The sequence below is a fragment of the Corapipo altera genome, unplaced genomic scaffold, assembly GCF_003945725.1.
Source record: "Corapipo altera isolate COAL_440 unplaced genomic scaffold, ASM394572v1 44, whole genome shotgun sequence".
In the NCBI taxonomy this organism is placed as follows: Eukaryota; Metazoa; Chordata; class Aves; order Passeriformes; family Pipridae; genus Corapipo; species Corapipo altera.
Genome location: NW_020884880.1, coordinates 8,813,244 through 8,835,949, shown reverse-complemented (window position 1 = coordinate 8,835,949; position 22,706 = coordinate 8,813,244). Strand labels below are relative to the sequence as shown.

The 22,706-nt window shown below is 37.2% G+C and overlaps 1 protein-coding gene across 2 annotated transcripts in view; it reads right to left on the bottom strand.

Moving 5' to 3' along the window:
• Positions 1 to 22,706, bottom strand: part of HDAC9 (histone deacetylase 9) — a 456,848-nt gene that overhangs the window by 375,859 nt on the left and 58,283 nt on the right. Inside the window, exon 1 of one of the 2 annotated variants that reach the window (XM_027639054.1) lies at positions 15,398 to 15,457. The exons of the other annotated variant lie outside the window; for it this stretch is intronic. Within the exon in view, the coding sequence (XP_027494855.1) occupies positions 15,398 to 15,413 (16 nt within the window). The 5' untranslated portion in view covers positions 15,414 to 15,457. Of the gene's footprint in view, positions 1 to 15,397; positions 15,458 to 22,706 lie in introns of those variants that run through there. 2 annotated transcript variants of the gene reach the window in all.

The following is a 22,706-nucleotide window of genomic DNA, read 5'->3' as shown; positions in this document are numbered from 1 at the left end:
AGGGAAAGGGAAAGGGAAAGGGAAAGGGAAAGGGAAAGGGAAAGGGAGCCCAAAACTAGGATGTGCCTCATCACCGTGATATTGTCGTATGAACTCTTGGCCCCCACCTCAGAGTCTGCCCAGCTTGCCTAAAGCAGGTGCTGTGTGGACCTGAGATCCTGCAGGAACTTTTTCAGTTCTGCATGACACTGCAGTGTTGAGAGCTATTCTGTGCCATTTAAATGAGTCTCAAAAGCCTTTCCAAGAAATAGAAACTTTCCCATTTTGTTTCGTATATCTTAAAATTGTATAAAAGTCCTGTATAAGATTTTGAAACACTTTTCCATCTGTATGCCTCATCTAAGTTCACCTCAGAACTAAACTGGAGCTTCAAAAAGTCCTTGAAGAACTGCTTTTTTGCAAAGAAAACCTCAGCCATTCCTTTAAATCTGGACTTTACAAAAGCTTATGCCATGTGTCAAGATGGGCAGGGTAGATGTAAATGTCATTCCCTGAACCTCCATGGCTTCCAGCCATTTCATACAATATGAGATTTCCCATATAATCTTTTTTTGATTTTTTAAAAGCTTTTTTTCTTTAACTTTCCCTGTATTTTTACTGCTATAGTTACATACTCAGAGTCTCTAACAAGCTTCTGTGAAAGTACCCAAAGGGTAAAGAAATATCTGCCAAGAAAAAAGGCTGGATTCTCAGGTTTGGCTTGAAGAAACACTAGTGAGAAGACATTACCTCTTTAATTGAGCTATTGAAAGAAGCTTCTGGATGATACAACTTACACGGATATTCAGAAATACATCTAATGGTACATGACTCCACATGCACTGTTCCATACAGTCTCTGTGCCAGGGGTATGGATTAGTGGTTTTTCTTTCACATTCAGGAGGTGTGGTGAAGGATGCTAAATTAAGACAGCCAAAACAAGGCTTAGGTTATTCATGTCAAACAGGTACTCTGAGAATTGTAGAGCGAAAGTAGTACATGCCCAACAGTGTTTTCATTTTCAATAACTGCAGAAAGACAGAATCTGTACCACATACTGTAAGATCCATGGAAGCAGGATTTGACCTTTGAGCTATGGAAGCTGTATTTTAGATTAGCCTTTTCCCAGTATATCACTATAATAGTACAAAAAATGACAAGGATTTTTGCTACCAAAGTGTAATTTGTCTAATACGGCAGATTTGGAAAGATAAAATAAAGCTAATCTGGTTTTGCAACTTCCAATAAACACTGTTTTTCTGTTAAACTTGTTCATGTTTACACATTAATTTCTGATAATCTTATTTGAGGGAGGAAAAGGAATGGGAAGTACAACCGACTGAATCAAAACCAGCATTCCCTGAAAGCAGTCAGATTTTTAAGCCCCCAGAAAAGCTGTTTATAGCTATGTATTAAAAAAAAAAGCTTCTAAGAGGACTGAAACAACGTACAAACAATCATTTTTTTTCCTCAGCTATGTTTAAAAAAAATAAAATGCTTGTGTATATATTTAAATGTTTTCCAAAATACCATATATTGAACTGTTCTCAAAAGGGAGACACATATCTGAATAGCAAATTGCCTAATGCAGCCTAAGAGGTTTTTGGCCTTCCCTGCTACAATGGCACATTGCTGGCTCTTTTCCAACTTGTCCACCAAGATCTCAAGGTCCTCTTCTGCAAAGCTGCTTTCCAGCCAATTGGCTCCCAGTCAGAATTGGTACATGTGGTTATTCCACCCAAGGATGAAGTTCAACAAAGAAAAATGCAAAGTCCTGCATAAGATTCTTCTTTGTCCATTTCTCCAACCTGTCAAGGTTCTTGATGAAGCTGTTAAGCAGTTCTGGCGCTAGTTACCCACCAGTGGGGAACTCTACTAGTTACTGGCCTCCAGCTGGACCATGGGCTGCAGATTACAAAACTTCTCAGGCTGGCAGGTCAGCCTATTTGTACTCCACCTCCCTCTTCACTTTACCCATACTTCATTCATGGGAATGTTATAGGAGACTGTGCTGAAAAACTTACTCTAGTATAAATAAACAACATCCATGACTCTCCCCTGCAGAAGGCTATCAGATTGGTGAAGCATGATTCTCCTTTCTAAGTCCACACTGACTACTCTCAATTATCTTCTTTTACCTCGTATGTTTGAAAGTGATTCCCTCTATTATTTGGTCCCTCACTCTCCCAAGTGATCAAGTTGAAGATGACCAGAATGTTCCCTGTATTTTCCTCCTTGCCCTTCATGAAGACAGGAATGACGTTTTCTTTGTCCCAAATACCACAGTCCTTCAAGGACAATCAAGAGTGGCCTTCACAATGGCATTGGCCAGCTCCCTGAATACCTATGGGTGCATCCCATCAGCTCCCATGGACATCTGCATGTCCAGTTCACGTTCCTCAATCTTCCTGTATTGAGGGTCAGTCTTCTGTGCTCTAGACAGGTCCCACGGGCCTGATTCCTGAAGGTCAGCAACAAAGACAGGGTGAAGAAGGCATTGAGCATCTCAGCATTCTCCATGTTCCCTGTCATCAGATCCTCTATGCCATTCAGTAGAGGGCTGACAGTTTCTGTAGTCTCCCTTTTGTGGCTGATACATTTGCAGAAGCACTTTTCATTGTTCTTGTTCTTAAACACCCCTTAGCAGGTTCAACTCCAAAGCTTCATTTTTCTAAACCCTGTATCTCTCTGTTCCTCCAGAATCACCTGTCCCTGCCACGACTTCCTGAATGCTACTTTTGATGTCAGATTTGTGTTAGGAGCTTGTTGTTTATGCATACAGGCTCCCAGAAGTTTTCCTTTACTGCCTATACATCAGGATGGATTGTTCCTGAGCTTGCATGGGGAGATCCTTGAGAAATCAACCAGCTCTTCTTGATCCCTCTTCTCTCCAGGTCGGTATCTATTTTGATTTTGGTGCAGCTTGGTAACAGGGTTGTGTCTGTGTGTGCATTCAATGCACATAAGTCCTTAATTCCTTGGGTGGCTCAGGAACTCCCCAAGTAGCTCTCTACAGGGATGAAATAAAACGATCTATTTGCAACTCTAGTTGCAAATATGTATTTTGACTAATTGCTAGAGGAGCTTGCCAAGTGGGAGTTTTGAATGGTTCTGTTGATTCCCCCAGGCAGGTCCTGCTGTGTCCTGACAAACTCATCTGGTTCAGTATCCTGATTATCATCCTGAATGGAGTCTCTGGCCATTTCAGAGAGATGCTCAGGTAGTTTCTGCAGTGAAATTAACCAAATTGTACACAGGTAAGACACTTGCAAATAGTCAGTAAACTGCTCCTCTAGATGCACAAATGGTCACATACAATAGTTTTTGTAGTTAAAATTTCCTAGGAGATGATTTGTACATAGTTGAAGATACTTTATAGCAATGAATGTGCATGTGCCACAGAGGGCACAAAGACCATGAGTCAGCTGGGTTGCAAGAATTCAGTGGAACTGTGGTTTGGGGGGTATAATACAATCCAGATGAAGACACTGTTGCAAGAACCCACCATTCAGACCAGCAACTGATTGCTTTATTCAGGTCTGATTGTTGTGGAATTCTGTTATTTCACTTTTATTAAGTTATTAAAAAGGCCTCCATACAAAGTTCAGGTCTCTATTTCTGACAAATATCTGAGTAATAAATTAGCTTACAAAGTAATTGAGGAGCATGTTATTGTAGCAATCTATTTTGATAATGTCAGCATATTCATTGAAATAATTAATTTGGTATCAATCTAACATTTCTTTTACAAATCTGAACTCGAAATAGTAGACAAAGAAAACTGTGCAAAAAAAGTCAGACCAGCTATATTGTGAAATACTGTAGGGAATAAAAAAGACCATTTGTATACACTGAACCTAGAGATGCACAAATTTAGTTCAGTCAATATAAAGAAAATCTTGATGTAAATTCCAATTCCTGCACCTATTTCCACCATAATCATTACCTTGTACTATACAAGTCAAATAAATAAAAAATAAGTGGTTTGGGCAGCATTCAGAGGGTTCTTACAATATTTCAACTCTTCTTCAGTCATGCAAATTGCTTTGGGAAACTGCAACTCTGAATACTGAAATGGTATTATAATAAATAATCACGGAATTTCTGTTTTGGTTGGTTTGTTGTTTTTTTTAATCACTGCAATACCTGCATGGATCCACATTTAGAAAAATCTCTACCTAATGCATGAAAACAAAAATTTTCTCTGATAAAGCCTGACACTTAGACATTTATTACTGAAGATGATTTTACAAGAGCAAAGATTTAATTAGCTAGTCCTTCGCATGCACTTCTAGGCCTGGACACCAGTTCACATATTCCACTGCTGTTGGCATGGACTTAGTTAACCTATTAAGGAAAATACAATTTTACTAAATGACAAACTATTTTGACAAAGTATCCATCTTGGAAAATCTAGGAAATAGTGACATTGTTCAAAATACTTTTGTAATATAAATATGAAGCATGTAATACTACTTTAAATGCTTTTGCATTATGCTCATTTACTTCTCCAAATTAGATAAGACTTTTTGTTGCTCGCTGCCAGGCTTATGAACAAATGAAAATCATTTACAATATCAATTTCCATTAAAGGCAATTAGACCGAGGAAGAAAACAGAAGTAGTTATGCCCAAAGTGGTATTTTTAAGTATGGTAAAATGATTAAGGCAAAGTGAAATAAGAGAAAGGCCATGTTTAGGAAAGAGTGTTCCATTCTTTGTCAGTACGAAGCAGGGAATGGCTCTATGATGTGAATGACCAAATTCATAATACTGTTCTGGTATTTCAGAGCAGATAACACAGTGCAGACAAGTATTTGTCAAACACAGATGTCACATATCAAGATGCATAAATAACTGTAATCCAGTACTGCATTCCTTATCTACGTTAATACATGAAGGAGAAAGAGGGCAAATAAAAAATAAAAACCTTTCTCTGCAGGCTTCTAGTCCCTTGGTGAGACTAAGACAGCTCTCCTAAAGACTGATAATATGTGCCCCAAATATCTGCCATCTGACTCCATTGACAGTAGTGCAAGCAGTAACTTTGAGAAAAAAATGCAAAATATGTCTATGTAGGATTGCTATCAACCAACTTTACAAAAATTGAAAGATGGCTCTCTTCATAATATCATACAGGGAGCATGATCTAGAAACCTTTACAACTATTTCTTTATCCCACACAAACAGACAGCTAGACCAAAAAGTAGAAATAAATCAACTCTGAATTTTCTGTCTCAATAATAAAAACATCTACTGTATGCAACACTGAAAATATTTAACTGTTACAAAATAGAATTAATGTCTCATTAAAAGGGTACTTCTTGTCATTAAAATATTTATGGAGAAAAGTTTGTAGGTACCACCCTGAGTAAGTAAGAAAATATAATTAAGCTGATGCTGCAAAGAAAAGAAACAGACCTCAGCTGGCAGGACACAAACCCAAGACTTGCACGTGTCCAGGGTTATACATCAGTTTAACACAGAGAGCAAACCATGGGGCTGCCCACAATGCTTTATTCATTCAGAATTCACAATCATTACTCACGATTCAGGGAAAACTGGGAACCAGTGCTCTAAAAAGACCAAAGGCTGAAGTGGTAGGATTGTTCTATGAGGAGAGCATTTCATTTTATTATATTAACATTGCCTTACTCAGTTTTGCCAAGCCTTCACTCTAGCTTTGATATTAAGCATGTTCATCATCTACTACACCTACATCACATTTTTATATGCATGTCTGGCACCTGAATTCAGAAAAGGGTTGGGCAGAATCCCAAACCACTAAAAATTAGTTATCACTCTTGTAGCTTCATAAGTGTCTAAAGCTAAAAAGCCGTGAAGGATACTTAAAAGTACAAAAGGTACCATCAAGAATTTATTACCTAAAACTTTATGACTCTTTACATGATCTATCAAACAAGTGGGATTTATTCAGTCTTATCTCAGGCAAATTTTGGTGGCAATAGACAGGTCTCACCCATCATGCCAGTCTGTTAGTCCCATCTGAAACACTGAGGTAGTGCAGAAGATACCTTTTTTTAGATTTTTTTTTAAGACATTAGTTATTCCTCTTGTCAGCCCTGAAATTCAAGGAAAGAAATGGAATAACTGCCAACTTCTGGTGCTGAAATTTATCTTTAGGGATGCGGTGTCTTTCCTGTAGTTATTGACTGCCTGGAATGAGAAATATTTAGGAACTCCCTCAGCAATTCCCAGATGAATGCCTATTATCTCAGTAAAAAATGCTTCACATTATGGGAAGGCTGGTAAAGGAAGAAATGGGAAGTATGGAGTCCTTTCCAAACCATCCTGCTCCCACTTCAGTCTAGTAGTGGGTTTCTGTGGCTGGGTTTTGGTAGCTGTGGGGGCTACAGGAGTGGCTTCTTTTAGAAGCTGCTGGAAGCTTCCCCTGTTCTGTGGAGGCAATGCCAGCTGGCTCCAGGACAGACTTCCTGCCACTGGCCAAGGCCGAACCAATTAGGAGTGATAGTAACGCCTCTGTGATAACATATTTAAGGACAGAAGATTGTTGTGCAGAGGAAATTCCAGCCAGGGAATAGCGGAGTGAGAACATGGGAATAATAACGTAGACACCAAGGTCAGTGCAGGAGGAGGGGGAGGAGGTGCTCCAGGTGCCGGAGCTGAGGCCCCTGCAGCCTGTGGTGCAGCCCCTGCTGGAGCAGGTGGATACATGAAGGAGGCTGTGACCCTGTGGGAAGCACAAGATGGAGCGGGCTCCTGCTGGAGACCTGTGGCCCGTGGAGAGGGAAGCCCACACTGGAGCAGGTTTATCCCGGGCAGGACTTGTGGCCCCTGTGGGGGACCCACATCAGTACAGCTCATTTGTGAAGGACTGCACCGCATGGAGGAGTGACCCACGGGACAGCAGTTTGGGAAGAACTGCTGCCCGAGGGATGGACTCACGCTGGAGAGGTCCATCAAGGTATGTCTCCCATGGGAGGGACCCCACGGGAGCAGGGGAAAGACTTCTCTCTGAGCAGCAGCAGAAACAACAACTGACTGTAACTCCCATTCCCCGTCCCCCTGCACTGCTGGGGGGAGGAGGGAGAACATGGAAGGAGGGGGGAAGGTATTTTTAAGACTGTTTTATTTCTCACTCTTTGGCTCTTATCCTGTAAGTAATAAATTTAATTCATATCCCGACTTTGAGTCTGTTTTGCCTGCGAAGGTAATCGGTAATTGACCTCTCCCAGCTGTTAACTCATGAATCTTTAGCTGTTTTTTTCCTCTCTCCTCTGTCCAGTTGCAGAGGGAGAAAGTGAGAGAGCAGCTGGTATCCGGCCAGGGTCAACCCACTACAGGAGGCTGCTGCTAATCTGTGTTTGGCTTGCTCGTGGGTTTTCCCTAACTAGAAGCATAACCCACAGTCATTGGTCACCTTTGCGTTTTGGGGACACAGTTGTTTAGGCCCTGCTAACTACAAACTGCTTCACAGAACTCAGAAAATGAGGAATAACCAAAAGTTTAATTTTGCAACTAAAAACTTGTTAGGCTCTGTTTGTGCCACCTGACTTCAAAGGGATGGTTTCTTTTTAATCAGCCAAGGAAGAAAAGAATTTGTATGCAAACAGAATTAAGCTATCAGTAAAGCACAACAGTTGAATGTGGATTCATTAAACAGGGATGCATCTGAGGACTAAATTAAGCATGGAAAATAGAAGGGGGGGGGAAAAATCTATATCTTAAAATGTGATAGGGTCCATTTACTAGATAAGATTACTTTTCTCTACAATACGTTACCCAAAGGCACTTCCAAAATTGAGGGAGTACATTACATGGTACTAATCAGAACTTTTTTCCTAAGTAGGTCAGATGTTGAAAGAAAATCTTGAAATCTTATGCACTGTTAAAAGAAAAATCTCCTGAAAGCAGTACAGCCAAGGTGCTAATCACTTTCTAAAATATAAAAACCTTCTGCATAAACATTAAATATAGCACTTTAAAATGCACAGTCACACACCTGAGGCTGTTCTTTCACTGTCATTTTAATTTAGTCTGTAATAACAAAATGAATTTTAATTAGATGAATGACTTTATTGCATATAGAGTTATTTAACTTCACAAAGAATGACTTATTTAGAAATTTATTTTTTTTTCAGAGAGCAAAACCTCTCCAGTTCCAAATGGTCAGGTGTAGTTAGACATTAGACTTTGTTTAGAAGATCATTAATATGACAAGATAAGGTTTGGGGTTTTTTTCTGGTTTTATTTACAATACATATATTACACCATTGAATAGCTTTGATGGAGGCTATCCATCATGGGGAAGGACAGTGAAGGAACTAGCAAAACTGAGGGAGAAATACCTTTACTGCCAAATTTCAGAAGAGACAATTCTGACTCAGGTTCCAGGCAAACACCAGTTACACACTGTTCTATATGTACTGTCCTGTACTGCACATAACTTTGCAAATTCCCAAATTAAAAATCTCCTTAGTAGAATGTGTTTTCTAGCCATTTTTCTAAAGCCTAATTGAAGATATCTATTATTATCTTCACGCCTTCTTTCAAAATTCAGAATCAAAGTGCATACAAGTCCATGGATAGGTACAGAAGAGAAGAGTTGCCGTGAATGTAAATGGCAACAGCATTAACCTGTCTGAAGGCATATGCAATAAAGCTCTGCCTGCCTCCTGGGCTAACAGACAGCAGTTTAATTGCAATTAGGATAGCATAGAACCCTTGCTGCTAAGAAATATGCTCAATTGGTTTGGGCATAGTACCAACAGAACTTTCTGTAATCTCAGGATACAGCAAGAATCATCTTCCAGCTGTTTGCAATATGGAAACAGTAAACTAACATCTGTCTAAAAAGGACATATTGACTTACTGATGTTACAGCTATAAAATCAGAATCAGGATTATGAACTTTGCTGATGTATAACTGAATGGGGAATGATGACTGGAAGGACCTGAATCAAATTGGAAAATACAGAAAATACGTGAAATAATTACTTTTCATTAAAATGGAAAATGGAAAGAAGTGAGTAACTTGCTGGGGAGTACAAGACTATACTTCGGCATTCAAAATAGAGCCAAAGTAAACCAGGTGAGATTTAGAAAGGCCCAAGAGGAATTTGCACCTTTACCACCCAAAAAAGCAACTTAGTAATGCACTATATCCAAACTACTGCAAACTGTGTTTCAGCAAGAGCTTAACATAAATGAAAAATATTTTTTATTCTCTTTGTGGGTTTTGAGGGTTCTTCTGGTCTGTAATTTGGAGAGACTGATCTATTATTTTGGAGGGGGTAAAGAGTTTTTTAAATTTTTTATAGGAATAAAGAAAAAATCTAGACAAGAAAATAGCTTGTCAAATAAGCTACTGTGTCTTCTGGAAAATGTAATAAAATACCATACTTTCATGAATGTAGCTTGCATCCCTTTTAATGTAATTCCTTATGAATCAGAGAGTAGATAACCAAGATATTCACAGAATCACATAAAACCAAACACAGAGCCTAGAAGGCTATCTTGCAGGAGGAACTGATTATTGCAGGGAAAAGTACTTGAAGGATGAGGGGTTTTCAAAATTAATAGGATCCTACCTACATAGATAACTCAACATTTCTGTCAAAAAAAAGGTTTACTTTGTTTATTTTCTTCAGATATATAACCTGTAGGCTATACAGGACTGTTGGCTATGTGTCTAAGAGTCACACTGTAATAAATAAAATGTTATTTTAAGCCCAAGTCAAAGTATGGAATGATTCCATATTTTCCCCCTCAAGTTAACTTACTTTGAGTTAATTCAAGGCAGCAAATATGGTTTTGTAAAATAGTATGTAGTCTTCCACACATTTGTTCTGGTCTACAAGTATGTGTTCAAGCATGAAAAATAACTTAAGTTAATTAGCAAATAACAAACTTAAGGAAGAACGGTCTTCAGCAGACATACTCCAAGCTTTGCCATGCCTTCATGGAAAATAAAGTAGCTCTCCTAATTCAGTCTCCACATTAAATACTTAGTAGACATGCGTGACATTAGAGAGAGAGGGTTTTGGTTCTAAACCATAAATATTCATTAAGGAACTATTGCATGGCCTTTTCAGAAAAATACATGTCTGAGAAAAGATTATATTCTTTAGAACTTTTGCCAATTTATTATTAAACAGCATTCAACTGTCTGTAACATTTCTAAATGCAGCAATTCAGAGTGAGTGAGTACATGAAAGGATAAATCTGGTTCACACAGTCTAAAATCTTCTTCACAGTCTGGGAAAACACTACAACAGGGGAAAAAAATCATAAGAAAAATCCTCATCTGTCAGTCAAGGACTCTCTTGGCATAACTTCAAAACTTTACTCCCACTTTGCTATACATTTTGATATAAAAGTTCATCCTTTCAAATCATCATGTTAGACTCAGCTAACAATCTTGCTAGAATCTGAAAACAGAAATCTGTAAAAGAGTAAAAAATGGTTGCAATCTCCAAAACATTCTTACGACTTCACACCTTTAAAATTCAGAGTTTTGTTTATTCTTAAATACTGTGTTCATCTGCCTAAGATAGTTTACTTATGGACCTCTTTTCTTCACTCCTCTCCCTGTGAAGACAGATAAAAAAGAAACTGGAATCATAACATTAAACATGAAATGAATATGCTGTTCACAGTTTTTCAACTAATTGTAATATTTACTTCCAAATTTTATTCAGAGAGTATCTTCTGCTGTACGAAAACAATGTATTAATTCCTGCAATTTTGTGTCTTATTTTTAAAATATGCATAGAATTTACAAATAGATGCCAGGTGAAAGACAGACAGTGAAACCTCCTGAGACATAAGACCATTTCTTAAATAAATGACAGCAATAAAAATCTTTTGCACACCAAAGATCTGACAAATAAGAAGAAATTAATGAAAATCTACAATTACCTGGATTATAAATTACAGAATCAGCAGCAGGATTGTTTTCATTTACAAAGCCAAATGTAACTATAAATAATGAGATAAGAGAGCTCTAGTAACAGACTTGGTTAAGAGTATCACATTAGTGAGCTGAGCATAATTTGAAAAATATAACAACACTAAAGAGCCATCAGAGTGATGAAAATTGTCAGCATCTGCCATTTCACTGCAATAGTATATCAAATCCAGCTGTAAATATAGGGGGTTTTAAGCTTTTGCACAGTTATACACTCTCCTGCCTCCTCTGCTTCCAAACAAAGATGTGCAATGATGGTGCTCCATACAAGAATATTTGACAAAAAAATTAGGATTGAGAATACAATGACTTACCAGTATTTATGACATAATAAGTTCTATTTTAAGCAGAAACTCAAACAGGACAAATGTTTTCCAGTCTCTGTTAAAATATTCTCAAGTTTTTACTTGACAATTTCAGCTCTGTTCCTACAGAACTCCTATATACTATTCAAACTAATTCTGTTCCATTTCATCTTCCACCAACACTGGGTAGAAAATTAGATTAAAAAAAAAATTAATCATACTATTCTGTGAATTGTATTATTCAAAATTCTTCATTAACTCTGGAAATTTACATTGCCATAATGATGCTGCCATTATCTGAGATATAGAGGGAGCAACTTAGAAGATTCAGAAAAGCTTTAAAATGCTACTACTTCCTATGAGCTACAAACCCTCCAAATTTGACTAATTTGGGCTGCATATCCACAATCATCCTTTTGGATTAAAAAAGTGCTGGGAAATATCAAATTCCACCTTTACTCTAAACACAACTGAAGTTACATTTCCTATAAGCACTCAGACACTGAAGGTGGGAATGCAACATGGAAATGAAATAAAATTCTAATTGTGGCCCCCATGTCATTTGGTCTCCACAGTAACTACAGAAGATGAAAAATGCAGGGTGGACCTTGCAAATACCTATGATGGGAAGGGAGACTACAGATGAATGAAGCAAAGGAACGTGCAACTGCCACAGAGACATTCTGATGGAGCTGCTAAGTATCTTCTTCTATACACTGTGAAATCCGAGACAGCTTCATTTGTCCCACATGCCTCCAGAGACAACGACGCAGATAGTGCAACACTAAAGACTCCCTCACCATTCCTCCTTCTGACCTCCTTTTTCCTATAGAAGTATTATGTGATCAGATTTTAAAAATATTATTTAAAATAGCCAACATACCCTCCCACTCAGAGCAGTGGTCATACACAGTATGCTGACTTGTACTACATTTATATTTAAAAAAAAATGCCAGTAACTGAAAACTACATTGAGCACTACATATTTTCTAGTCAGAAGTTTGATTTTAAGGCCTGACCTGCCTTTTTATAATATTATTTACTTTGCCTATGTTATGGATATAGTAACAGTACTGTTGTAACTAGAAAAGTGTATTTAGGAAGAATTGAGGGGTGTTCAGCAACCTTTCCCGTAACATTAACACCACACAGCACTGAAATGACACAGGAAAAGTTACTCTGGAATGATTTTACATTTGCTGGCACACCCTTTCACTTACAACTAACTGCAAGAGAAAAAAATCGAACTAGAGAAGGAAAACTGTCTAAGAGCAAGCTGTACTTGGGAACAGATCTCAAAAAAGGAAGTTTCTTAACTTGGAAGAATTCCTCTTCCCCAATATTCAGAATCCAATAAAGTTCATTAATTTCAGTGATAGTCAGTTGAAGACTTAATATGAACAGTAAGTCTACATTGTTATGAGGCTTAACATCACAGATTTTGGAATGCATAATGTAACAATTGCTTAGAGATTAAATACTGGATTGGAAACATTGATTTGAAACACTGGACAGCTTTGGGGTCCCAAAGGTCAGGCTCTGGAAACACAGATAATTACATTTTAAGACTTCCAAGTCATAATGGCTACTTCTAAGACCAAAAATAGACGGCCTCAGGAATAGCACTAAGTATATTTCAGTGCCAGAGAGAACAGAAAAAAGAACTGACAACTCAATACCTTAAAAATTCAACAGCAGATCCCCCACACTGATTGGCTAAAATGTCATATTTTTAATCACTTTTTGCCTCCCATTTTGCAAAAATACTGTTACTAACATTTAAAAAATTTTCCTCTGCACACAGAAGACCTAAAAAGATATTTTTAGCCTGGTTTCCTAAGGAAATGAAACTTATCCGTTAGGCCCTCATCACAATAACACTGAATTCATAGTGATTTCTGCCAGGTCTGACAGAGTGTAAAACATATTAGATTCCCAAAAATGGCAGCTGGGAAAGGAAAGAGAATGCAACTAGTGCTCCCATTTTGGGGCTGCCTTCACTAGGCATGAGAGGGAACACCCGGGAGCTTCTCCCTGCTGTCTCGGAGACCAGGTTGCTGCAGTTGTGTTGCTCGGGGCTCTAGGTGGAGCAGTGAAAAGATAAGGTTGGTTTTGTCCGATTGTCTTGTTTGCTGTAATGAAAGCTGGGATGATCATCTGCTTACATGATTCTTGTTCAGTTGGAAATGAAAGTAGCATTGACCAAATCCTTCAGTAATATGTATCTTGACAGAGGTCCACCAAGACTCTTAAGAACAGTGTATATTTCCTGAGGATCCAGCATCAAGCACTGCAGTGCAGTAAAGGCCAAGAGGATGAAATTTATTACTGATATGAATGAGGGGAAAATTTGAAAAATTCCAAGGGGATCTCCTGTATCTGAAAAACTAGGTAAAAGAATAATAATAATAACAACAAAATTTGGTACAAAGGAGCAGATGATGATATTAATGATTAAGATGTCTGTAAAAAAAGTTTATTTTGTCACTTCATAAGAACATTGCTAATTACGCTCATGGTCCTCAGATGAGGGATGTGGATGGCCTCAAAAAGCAACATATTTTGCAGCTATTAGTGCTCTAACTTATTCACTACTGTTAGAGTTTAATTTTTTTCTTCTTACACAACTTACTGGATGTTTTCTTTATTGGCTCTTAAAAGATATTGGTATTAAAGGTAACTTATGTGGAAGACTTCTCATTACAGCACATCCATATGTTAGAGCAAGAGGAGCTGACAGGCACAAGGTTGCTCCTAAGCTGAACCCTCCACAGTGCACCATGTTTTCCTGTGTGAGATTCACATGGAATTACTGTTTTTCAACATGAGATTATAAATAAAACAATAAAAATTTCAAATACTTATTTTTTTATCAACCTCATGAAGCTCCTCAGACATTTGGCTTAATGTTTTCATCTTTCAAAAGTAAATATCCAAATATGAAAAGAATACACAGAAGCCACTTTGTAAATACATCCACTTTTTAATACATCCTGTAGAAACTATAGAGTATCAATTTTGTTAAACAGTTTGCAGTAAAATAAAATGTATTAATGAAGAACCAAAAACATACTAACAACTTCTTAATGATGCCTTCCTGAGGAAAAACACCCATCACTGGGGTTTTTTTGCTTGCTTGTTTGCGTTTGGGTTTTGGGCTTTTACTGCTAGGAAAATTATCATTAAAAAGCTCCTAATACATTTCATGTAAAGATATTAAGTAAAAAAATATACTGATGACAGAATTTAGCTCATCTCACTAAATGAACACTATAAAATAGATTCTGAACTGATGTGCCCTTCCCCAGCCTTGGCGTATATTTAGCCACATCACATCCACATGATCAATAAGACAAAGAGAAATAGTTGTAAGAATTAAACCCCCTATCACACCTTTTGGTTGCACACTAAGAATCCAATCTAAATCTCATTCAGACCAGTACAGGCTAGAACCTTCCACTGCACTATTGCCAGGAAGCCAGGCTTGAACTTAATACAGACTTTATGGCTAATTGACAGTTTTTTGAGCACCTCAAGCACAAAACCACCTTATTTTAGCCTTAACTATATGTCTCCACTGTAAGACTACCTCACTTCAGGTTATTTAGTGTATTTAAAAGTGAAACTACTAAAAAGTATTTGCTTGTTTATTTAGCCTATTATTTAGGTTTTTAACTACAATAATTATTACTACCAGGAGCTGCAACAGAAATCCTCAAAGAAGAATTTTCCAGCCTCAAAGTAGTAATAGTAATCAGCATAGAAGGCTTTGGCTTGTGAAGGACAGTACAGCATACTTCTCAGACAGCACATTTCTCTCACACTTGTGAGAGAAATCAAAGTTTATTTTTCAACTCATGCAAACACTCAATTAAAACACCTTTCAGACCTTACAGGCTTGCATTTGTTTTTTCAACTGTTATTATTACTTTGGTAGTTAGCTCGTGATTTGTCAAGTGAATACACGCTTCTGACCCTGCACGAAGTTTGTTGCTAAGGCAGGTATGTGTCTAGCTTTATTTACTATTAACAACACAGAAGATAATAATTTTTTTATGATTACGATATAATAACACAAAGCCATACATCTTATTCAATTTTCAATCACTGAGGATCACTTCCAATTCAACTTTCAATTTAGATCTTAAATGAAAAGAACTTACCAGTTAGAGCGTACATGGTCTCGTTGATGTAACTTATGGTGGTTTAGAAAGCTAGCAAGGCTGTTCTGATATTAAAAGCAACAATGAAGGGAAGTGGTTAGTCAACTAGCTGGTTCTGTTATTCCCTCCCACTTCTTACAGCAGTACCTAATCGTGGGGTCAGCTTACTACCCCAGTTTTTAATTTTGTTTGTTTAAAAAAGAAAACCAAAACAACCAAAACACTCACACCACTCTACCACTTTTGAAGGTTTATTACAGTGTTTCAAACCAGATGACCTATAGTCATAATAAGATACTAGATACAACATCCAAGCAGTACTAGTCTCTGTTTACTTGGAGGGAAAATAAAAAAAAAAAAAAAAAATCAAAGAGAAACAAAAATCTAGCTAACAGTAGTTTTTCTCACTGCTGCTTTGAAATGAAGACAATAAAATGCAAACCATTCTGCATCAGTGGGAATGGAAAAATAAATTAGCTGTATATATTATTAGTCAAGTTACCTAGCGGACCTGATCAAGCTCACTTTGAGCCAATGGACAGGAGTTTTTATGCAGCTATTTATACTTTTGTACATGAATAAGGGATGCTATCTATAAAATATCATTATTTTATAGTCACTTCAAGTGACCAAGGGTAATGAGAGACAGAAAAGAACTAAAAATTACATAATTATGTTTAATTAATGTTTAATTTTTGCCTTAAAGCAATACACAATGTTTAACACCGCATGTAAAAGGAACACTGAAAGAATTAACACAATCTCAGTGTCCTCATTTAGTAAGCTCCTTTAAGCAACAAGAATTTCCACTTTTAGCAATATCATTTGGGAAAAAACCTAAGACGCTGTCCTTTGTTTCTGTGCATTAAAATAATATAAAATAGATTAAGACGAGTTGGTTAAAGCTAAGCCACAGAAATAGCCCAAGTTCATCTTTACATTTGTGGTCTTATGGTTTACTCAATGCTTTCCTTTTGCATTTATAAAGTACATCAAAGTTTAGTGCCTACACAATCCAGGGCTTTGGGTGTTTTGAGTACTTTAGATAAATCACAAACTAGATCAAAGTTCAACTTCTCTCTCTACTAAAAATACCCCTCACAACCAAAAGCCAACACATGACTGAGGCCACAAGGAACTGCACTCCATGTCCCCCTCCACAGCCCACATGCCCTGCCCCAGTCAGCAGACTACAGAATCTCTCTTGCTTTCTTGAAAGAATGACCTGCCCATCATTCAGCAGGACACTGCCACATTTTGCTTTCGCTCACATTTCTTGCTTTTTTTCTTTCTTCCATCCACAGGGACTGGCCATCTAACAGGATGGAGAAGCCATTTTGTAAGAACTTTCAATGGACCCATGAAAGTCTATCACACAAGCATCACCCTCGTCTTTCACAGAAGGTCATTTCCCATAGAATTCTTGTTGCATCTTCCCAGTAACAGCAATCAGCCGCATATCGCCAAGGCCCATTTGCTGTAGTTTGACAGTGCAAAAGACCTTACAATAGTACTATTAATTTCTACAATATTTAGTTACCAAACAGCCTCTGTGTAATCATGTCCCTTCTTCTGTGAGGAAAAGATAAAAGGATCTGGAGAGACAGAGATCCTCCAGAACCTGGTGAAAATGTAACTTGTGGAGGTTATTAAGAGACTACTCAATAGGACTAGAAATGTGGACTAGGTTATGCTACATGCTTTCAATGCAATTTCCTGGTATAGTAAGGAAATACGTCATCTTCATAAACACATCACACTATTATAACTGCTGTGTGTTCCCCCTGTCTCTCTTCTAAAATACTGTCCCATAGTTTCACTTGATGGTTAAAACATTTATAGGATTCCAGCATATATGTTGGAATAGCTTATAGAGACCACTCAAAGCTCACCTGTAACCATTCCTTGTTAATGCTAAAGTTATCCTTTAGCTTAAGGATAGCTTTTCCCTCTCTTGTAATGACTACACTGGTGCAAGTAAATCTCAGGCAGAAGAGTAGCTTTGATGGCTTTCCACTACATATATTCAGGGAAATTGTGGGTGGGCAGGTGGGTGCGTTTTTATGCAGAAAAACCTTCCACTAGATCAGGTTGCGCAGAGCTTCATCCAACCTCGCCCTGAATTTCTTCCGAATATCTAATCTAAATCTACTCTCCTTCATCTTAGATCCGTTCCTTCTTGTCCTATCACTACACGCCCTTGTAAAAAGTCCTTCTCCAATCTTCTTGTAGTCCTCCTTTAACTACTGGAAGGTGCTGTAAGGTCTGCCCAGAGCCTTCTCCACCATGCTGAATAGCCCCAACTCTCTGAGCCTGTAACTATCTTTATATACTAAATAAACAACTATTATATACAACAACAAACTATTATTCAAACGTCCATGAAAAGCCTTCAACATTTTTCATGAAAATCCACAAATATGGCATCTTTGGAACTCATTAGATCCCTGCATGTGAGTCTCCTCTGTATCTGCTTGTGCCTTTCTGCAGATTATAAAACAGCAGGAAATACAGCAGTTACTTAAATAAAAAAACAGAGCTAAATTACCAGGGCAAGGGATTGCATCATATAAAGGGGATACTATCTTCTTCTCTAGAAGAATCAATTAAAAAATCCTTTCAGTATCTGCTGAAATCTCAGCATTCATTTGTACAGTGTCTTATCAAGAAACACTAAACTTTGAAAATTGAGAGCAGATAAAAGTTACTGTACTGGAGATAGTGCATAAAACTTTCTTCATTGGTCACAATGTACCTAACTAATATGTATGCCACATGGTAAGCATACCAGACATCCAGTCACCACACACATTTTGGAATAGTAAATTATAGTGGTCCACTACTCTACTCATTGTACTTATACTAAGTTCAAACATTGCTGTGTTTGCTCAGACATTTCTACTAGGTTAAGACCACCACAGCAGAAAAAAATAGCTACTGTTTCATTTTGGAAGACAAAAACATGATAAAGTAGGAAAACTTTTATGTAATAAATATCTATTTTTCTTACAGTGTAACTGTTAGCTATGTCATCCTTGCTGTCTTGGGAAATCATTAGAGTTCGTCTTTAAAAAAAAAACTAAACTGTTTTAGTCCCCATTTAGACCAGCTGTTATACATTACTGAAATTCCTTGAGGAAGTGTAACTTTTACAAATTTGGACAGCTTGTTTCATTTCCCTAAGCTGTTTCTTTACAATATCTTTGCATAAAGGGCAGGGGGGAAAAAGAAACAGCTGAATCGAAAAAAAGGTGTTCATATGGACAAAACAGAAATGGCATCTTTTAAAAAAGTGACCCGTTATTACTAAACATTTTGGTCTGTTCAATGGACTGAAAACGCTCTCAATTAATTGTATAATGCCAGGGCTGCACATCCTAATGTGTGCAGCATGTTCTACAGTAGCCCTCAGCTACTCACAGGACTTTGGTTTTCTGGAATTTTTTTTTGCATAGCAAAACCTTCCCAAGGCCGAGAGCTCCATGAGAGAAAAGCTTGAGAATTATTCAAATTGCAGCAGAATCAACCCCAGTTTTCCTTTTTCAGACCACCTTGAGGCTTCTCGAACACAGAGACTCTGAGACTAAGCAAGTACTAAATTAAATGAGAATGCTCTTCATCCTGTTTAGGGTTACACAAGGAGCAAATTTACTTTACAAAGATGTCATATTTTCAGAGTCTAGAAGACAAATGCAACTTATGTCTGCATTACTCTTGGTACAGGCCCCTCAAGCTGTTCCTGGATGGAGTCGCTCCAAGAAGGTTCAGCACTGCCTACTCCATGAATGATAGTCAGAAAGCAGCATCTCTCTATGCTATGTTACTCACGTTCCACAGCCAGAAAAGAAAGTTATTTTGTACATATTTGTTCTTATCTCATGGATCCTTGCTGTGTGAAAAGAGTCTGATCATGCTAGAACTTCCAAAATTACTTTAGGTCTTTCCTAGATAACGTTTTCTCTTACAATTCAATATCCCATTATTTTGACTATGTGATCTGGGCCATTGTTCACAGTTTGACTTAGAGAAAGAAATGACCAAAGTAAGATCCATGAAGCTGTCACAAAGGCTTGACATCTGAAGTGAAACTCTTCAGTGAAATTTACTACTCCTTTTAAAACATAGGTTTTTTGGGAAATTTTTTAGACACATCCGTCAAAACCCAGAGAGATCAGCAACTTATGCACAAGAACAAACCACCGATGACAAAAGCATAATGGTTTTCTGTCTAACGTGCTGTGATATTTCATTCGCAAAGACAATCATGAGTTTCCCATTTGTGCACAGGCATTTGCACATGAAATTGTACCACCTTTTGTTGTAACATTTCTTGTAACAGCTCTGGGTTCTCCACGCTTACGTACACATTGTACTTCGTAATACAGTCTAGATGCTTCCTTTGCTCTCAGTGGGAAAGCAGACAAATCAAGCATTAAAGTCCGTTTATGATTCCACTGCTAAAAATGGCTGTCACAGGATGCTCAAAGTGAAAAAACTTTAAATAAAATTAGATCAGACAGGATGAGAACCTTTTCCCTCTTTCACATTTCAGAGTATGCAGCAGCTATGGAAACAAGACAAAATACTAGCATGTACAAGTCAAATTGGGTATAATTTCTCCTTGAAGACTACACACTTCAAACAAGTTCAAAAATACTAAAGTTGGCTCCCAAAACCCTTTTAAAATTTCCTTTAACTTCTAGATGAATGAAAAATGGCATAAAATCTGGTGCTTGCAGCAGTACTTCAAAAAACTCATAATGATTTTTTTTATTCACTTTTAGTTGCTTTTAAGGCTTCAATTTTTGGTTTATGTATTCCAGATACACCAGTCCAGTGTTTTAAAGAACCTAAAAATCAATCCTCAAAATGTGAGTCAGTAAAAGAAATATTAATTCCTTGGTCAACTTGAAAAGTATTGATCTGGTATAGCCAGCAAGTTTACATTTGCAGGAGGAAAACTGGTACAGAGAATAACAGATTATAAATCTGTTATTTCAGTGTGGGTGAGGAGGAAGATAAAGGACAAGTATCATTGCATTGATTCTACAACTATTCTTTATCCCATTTTTAACATATGGCACGGATGCACAAAGCTCCAAATGAGAGCATTTTCGATGGAGCTTTTCTTAAAATCACAAGAATAAACAAGTAAAATAGAGTACTAGGAGGGAATACCACAAAACCCACTTTGTTCCCCTTTATCAAAGAAAAATATCTTCCACTTTCTCTCCAAACTCAGCATCAAAACATATTCCAACTGTTGATTTTGGCCAGAAATCCTCAACAGGATTACTCCCCAACTGCCCAGATTTCACAGTTATAGTAACTGGTGATATTTTTGTATTGTCCTCCCTTCTGGTCTATGGTTTACCTATTATTTAAGTTTCCAGGTTCCATCTGAAATTTGTATTAGGATGAGATCTGGACATGTATCAGCTATTCCTCTCATACTTAGTTTCACAGAAAATAAAGCTGGGTATGTAGCTCAGCCAGGAACTGCAGCACATACCAGTAAGTACCCAGGGAACAGATCCCAGACATACAGAAAGATCATTTAATTCAGTAGGATTTTTTTTTTACCTTATCTTTTATTTCTAGAAGACAACTCCAAACACATAATACATGCTTGTGCATTAAAGTTTTAACACCATATACCTCATATACTTCCCTTTTCTGGTACTACTTTAGATACAGCGATGACTGCTGGCTCAAAGGAAAGTGGCCTCCCTTTTTCAGGGAATTGTAAATGCAAGAGCTAAAGTTACTATATTTACTTTGCCACAATACTCTCATCATTACAGAGAAAATACTGGGGGGAAAAAAAACAGGGGAGGAAAACCTCATAAGGATTCTTTTGCTCAGCTTTTCTCATAATTTCTTAATAATTTTCTATGTCAGTTTTGGAACCTGCCTTTTCTCCTTATTTCTCCCCAGTAGTAGAAACACAGGTAGTTTATAATATAGATAATAATGAGAAAGGCTGGTTATTCAATGATTAGGAGAAAGGGAGAGAGAAAGACAAATAGGTTAAAAATATATACATTGAGTGATTATATGCCTAATTCCATCTGAGCTCTTTAACTTCTCCCTGCATTTCCTCTCTAAATTCTCTATGTCTCTCCTCTACCAACATTTTTTCCTCTTCTGAAACAGGAGTTCTGCATGATCACTTCTTTTCTTACAGACAGCAAATGGTAGCAAGTAGTATGTAGATTATTGAAGTCCAAATGGCTCATAAAATAAAAGATTTATCCAAAACTAAATAAGAAATTATTTCTGTTTTTATTTTCCGCAATTACTCGAGGCTTTCAAAACTCAGTCTGCTCAGTCTATTCAGTCAGCTTTACACTATGCAGAGCTTGATGAACAGAGCAGCTCTACATGGATTTTATTTGGTAATGCCTTAAATTCTAGTTATTCAACATCTAACTGCATCTTAATCTTCTTATCTCTTGTTTTGCTCATCAGTAGGAATTTTACATATGCCAATTGTTTAAGGAAAGTTTAAAGAAAAAAAGTGAAAGGAGAAACATTTAAAGGTTAAGATTTTAAGGGACTTGGTGCACACTTCACATTTTTGTAAAGAAGCTAGTCTCTTCCACGAAACAGAACAACTTCTGCGTAGGAAGGTTTTAATCCCTAAAGCAATACTTTCTATCTTTTAAATAAACTTTGCTTTATCTGATGAACCATGAAAAATTTTGAATTATATTGCACAAGTCATTGTACTGCAATTGTTTTCCAGTGTCTAAGCACATTTACCCAAGTGCTTCCTCAAGTAACCTGAAAATCTCTTCCAATGTTGTCTTAATTTTTAATTCTAACAGGAGATAGCTGCATTTGGCTGTCAGTGTGTTTAAATAGTAAGCAAACACTATGGCTCTGCAATGTACCTTCCTTGTAAGAAAAAAAAAAGACCCTGCAATTACCACTGTGTGGTACCCTGTATATCAGTGTGTACTCGAATATAAAAAGTGCCTGTTATCTGTACTGTTACAGACTACAAAAAGTGCACCTTCAAGGCAGTACAGTAATTTACCAATGATGGTGTGTCTTTAAATAACTACATCAGAAGAATGAGCATTAAACAACTTTTAATGGCTGCATCTATAGAAAAGTTTGTGGCACTAAGCCATAGATCTTTCTCATCTGAAATTTATATTTAGATATGTAATTTCTTTTATCTGTATACCAATTTCTCATTGTTACAGAACATATGCTCTTCCTCAAAATAACTTGCTATTTTTGTACTATTACTCAGCCACATACTTCCACAAAGCTGCAAGTGTTACTTCAGATAAACTTA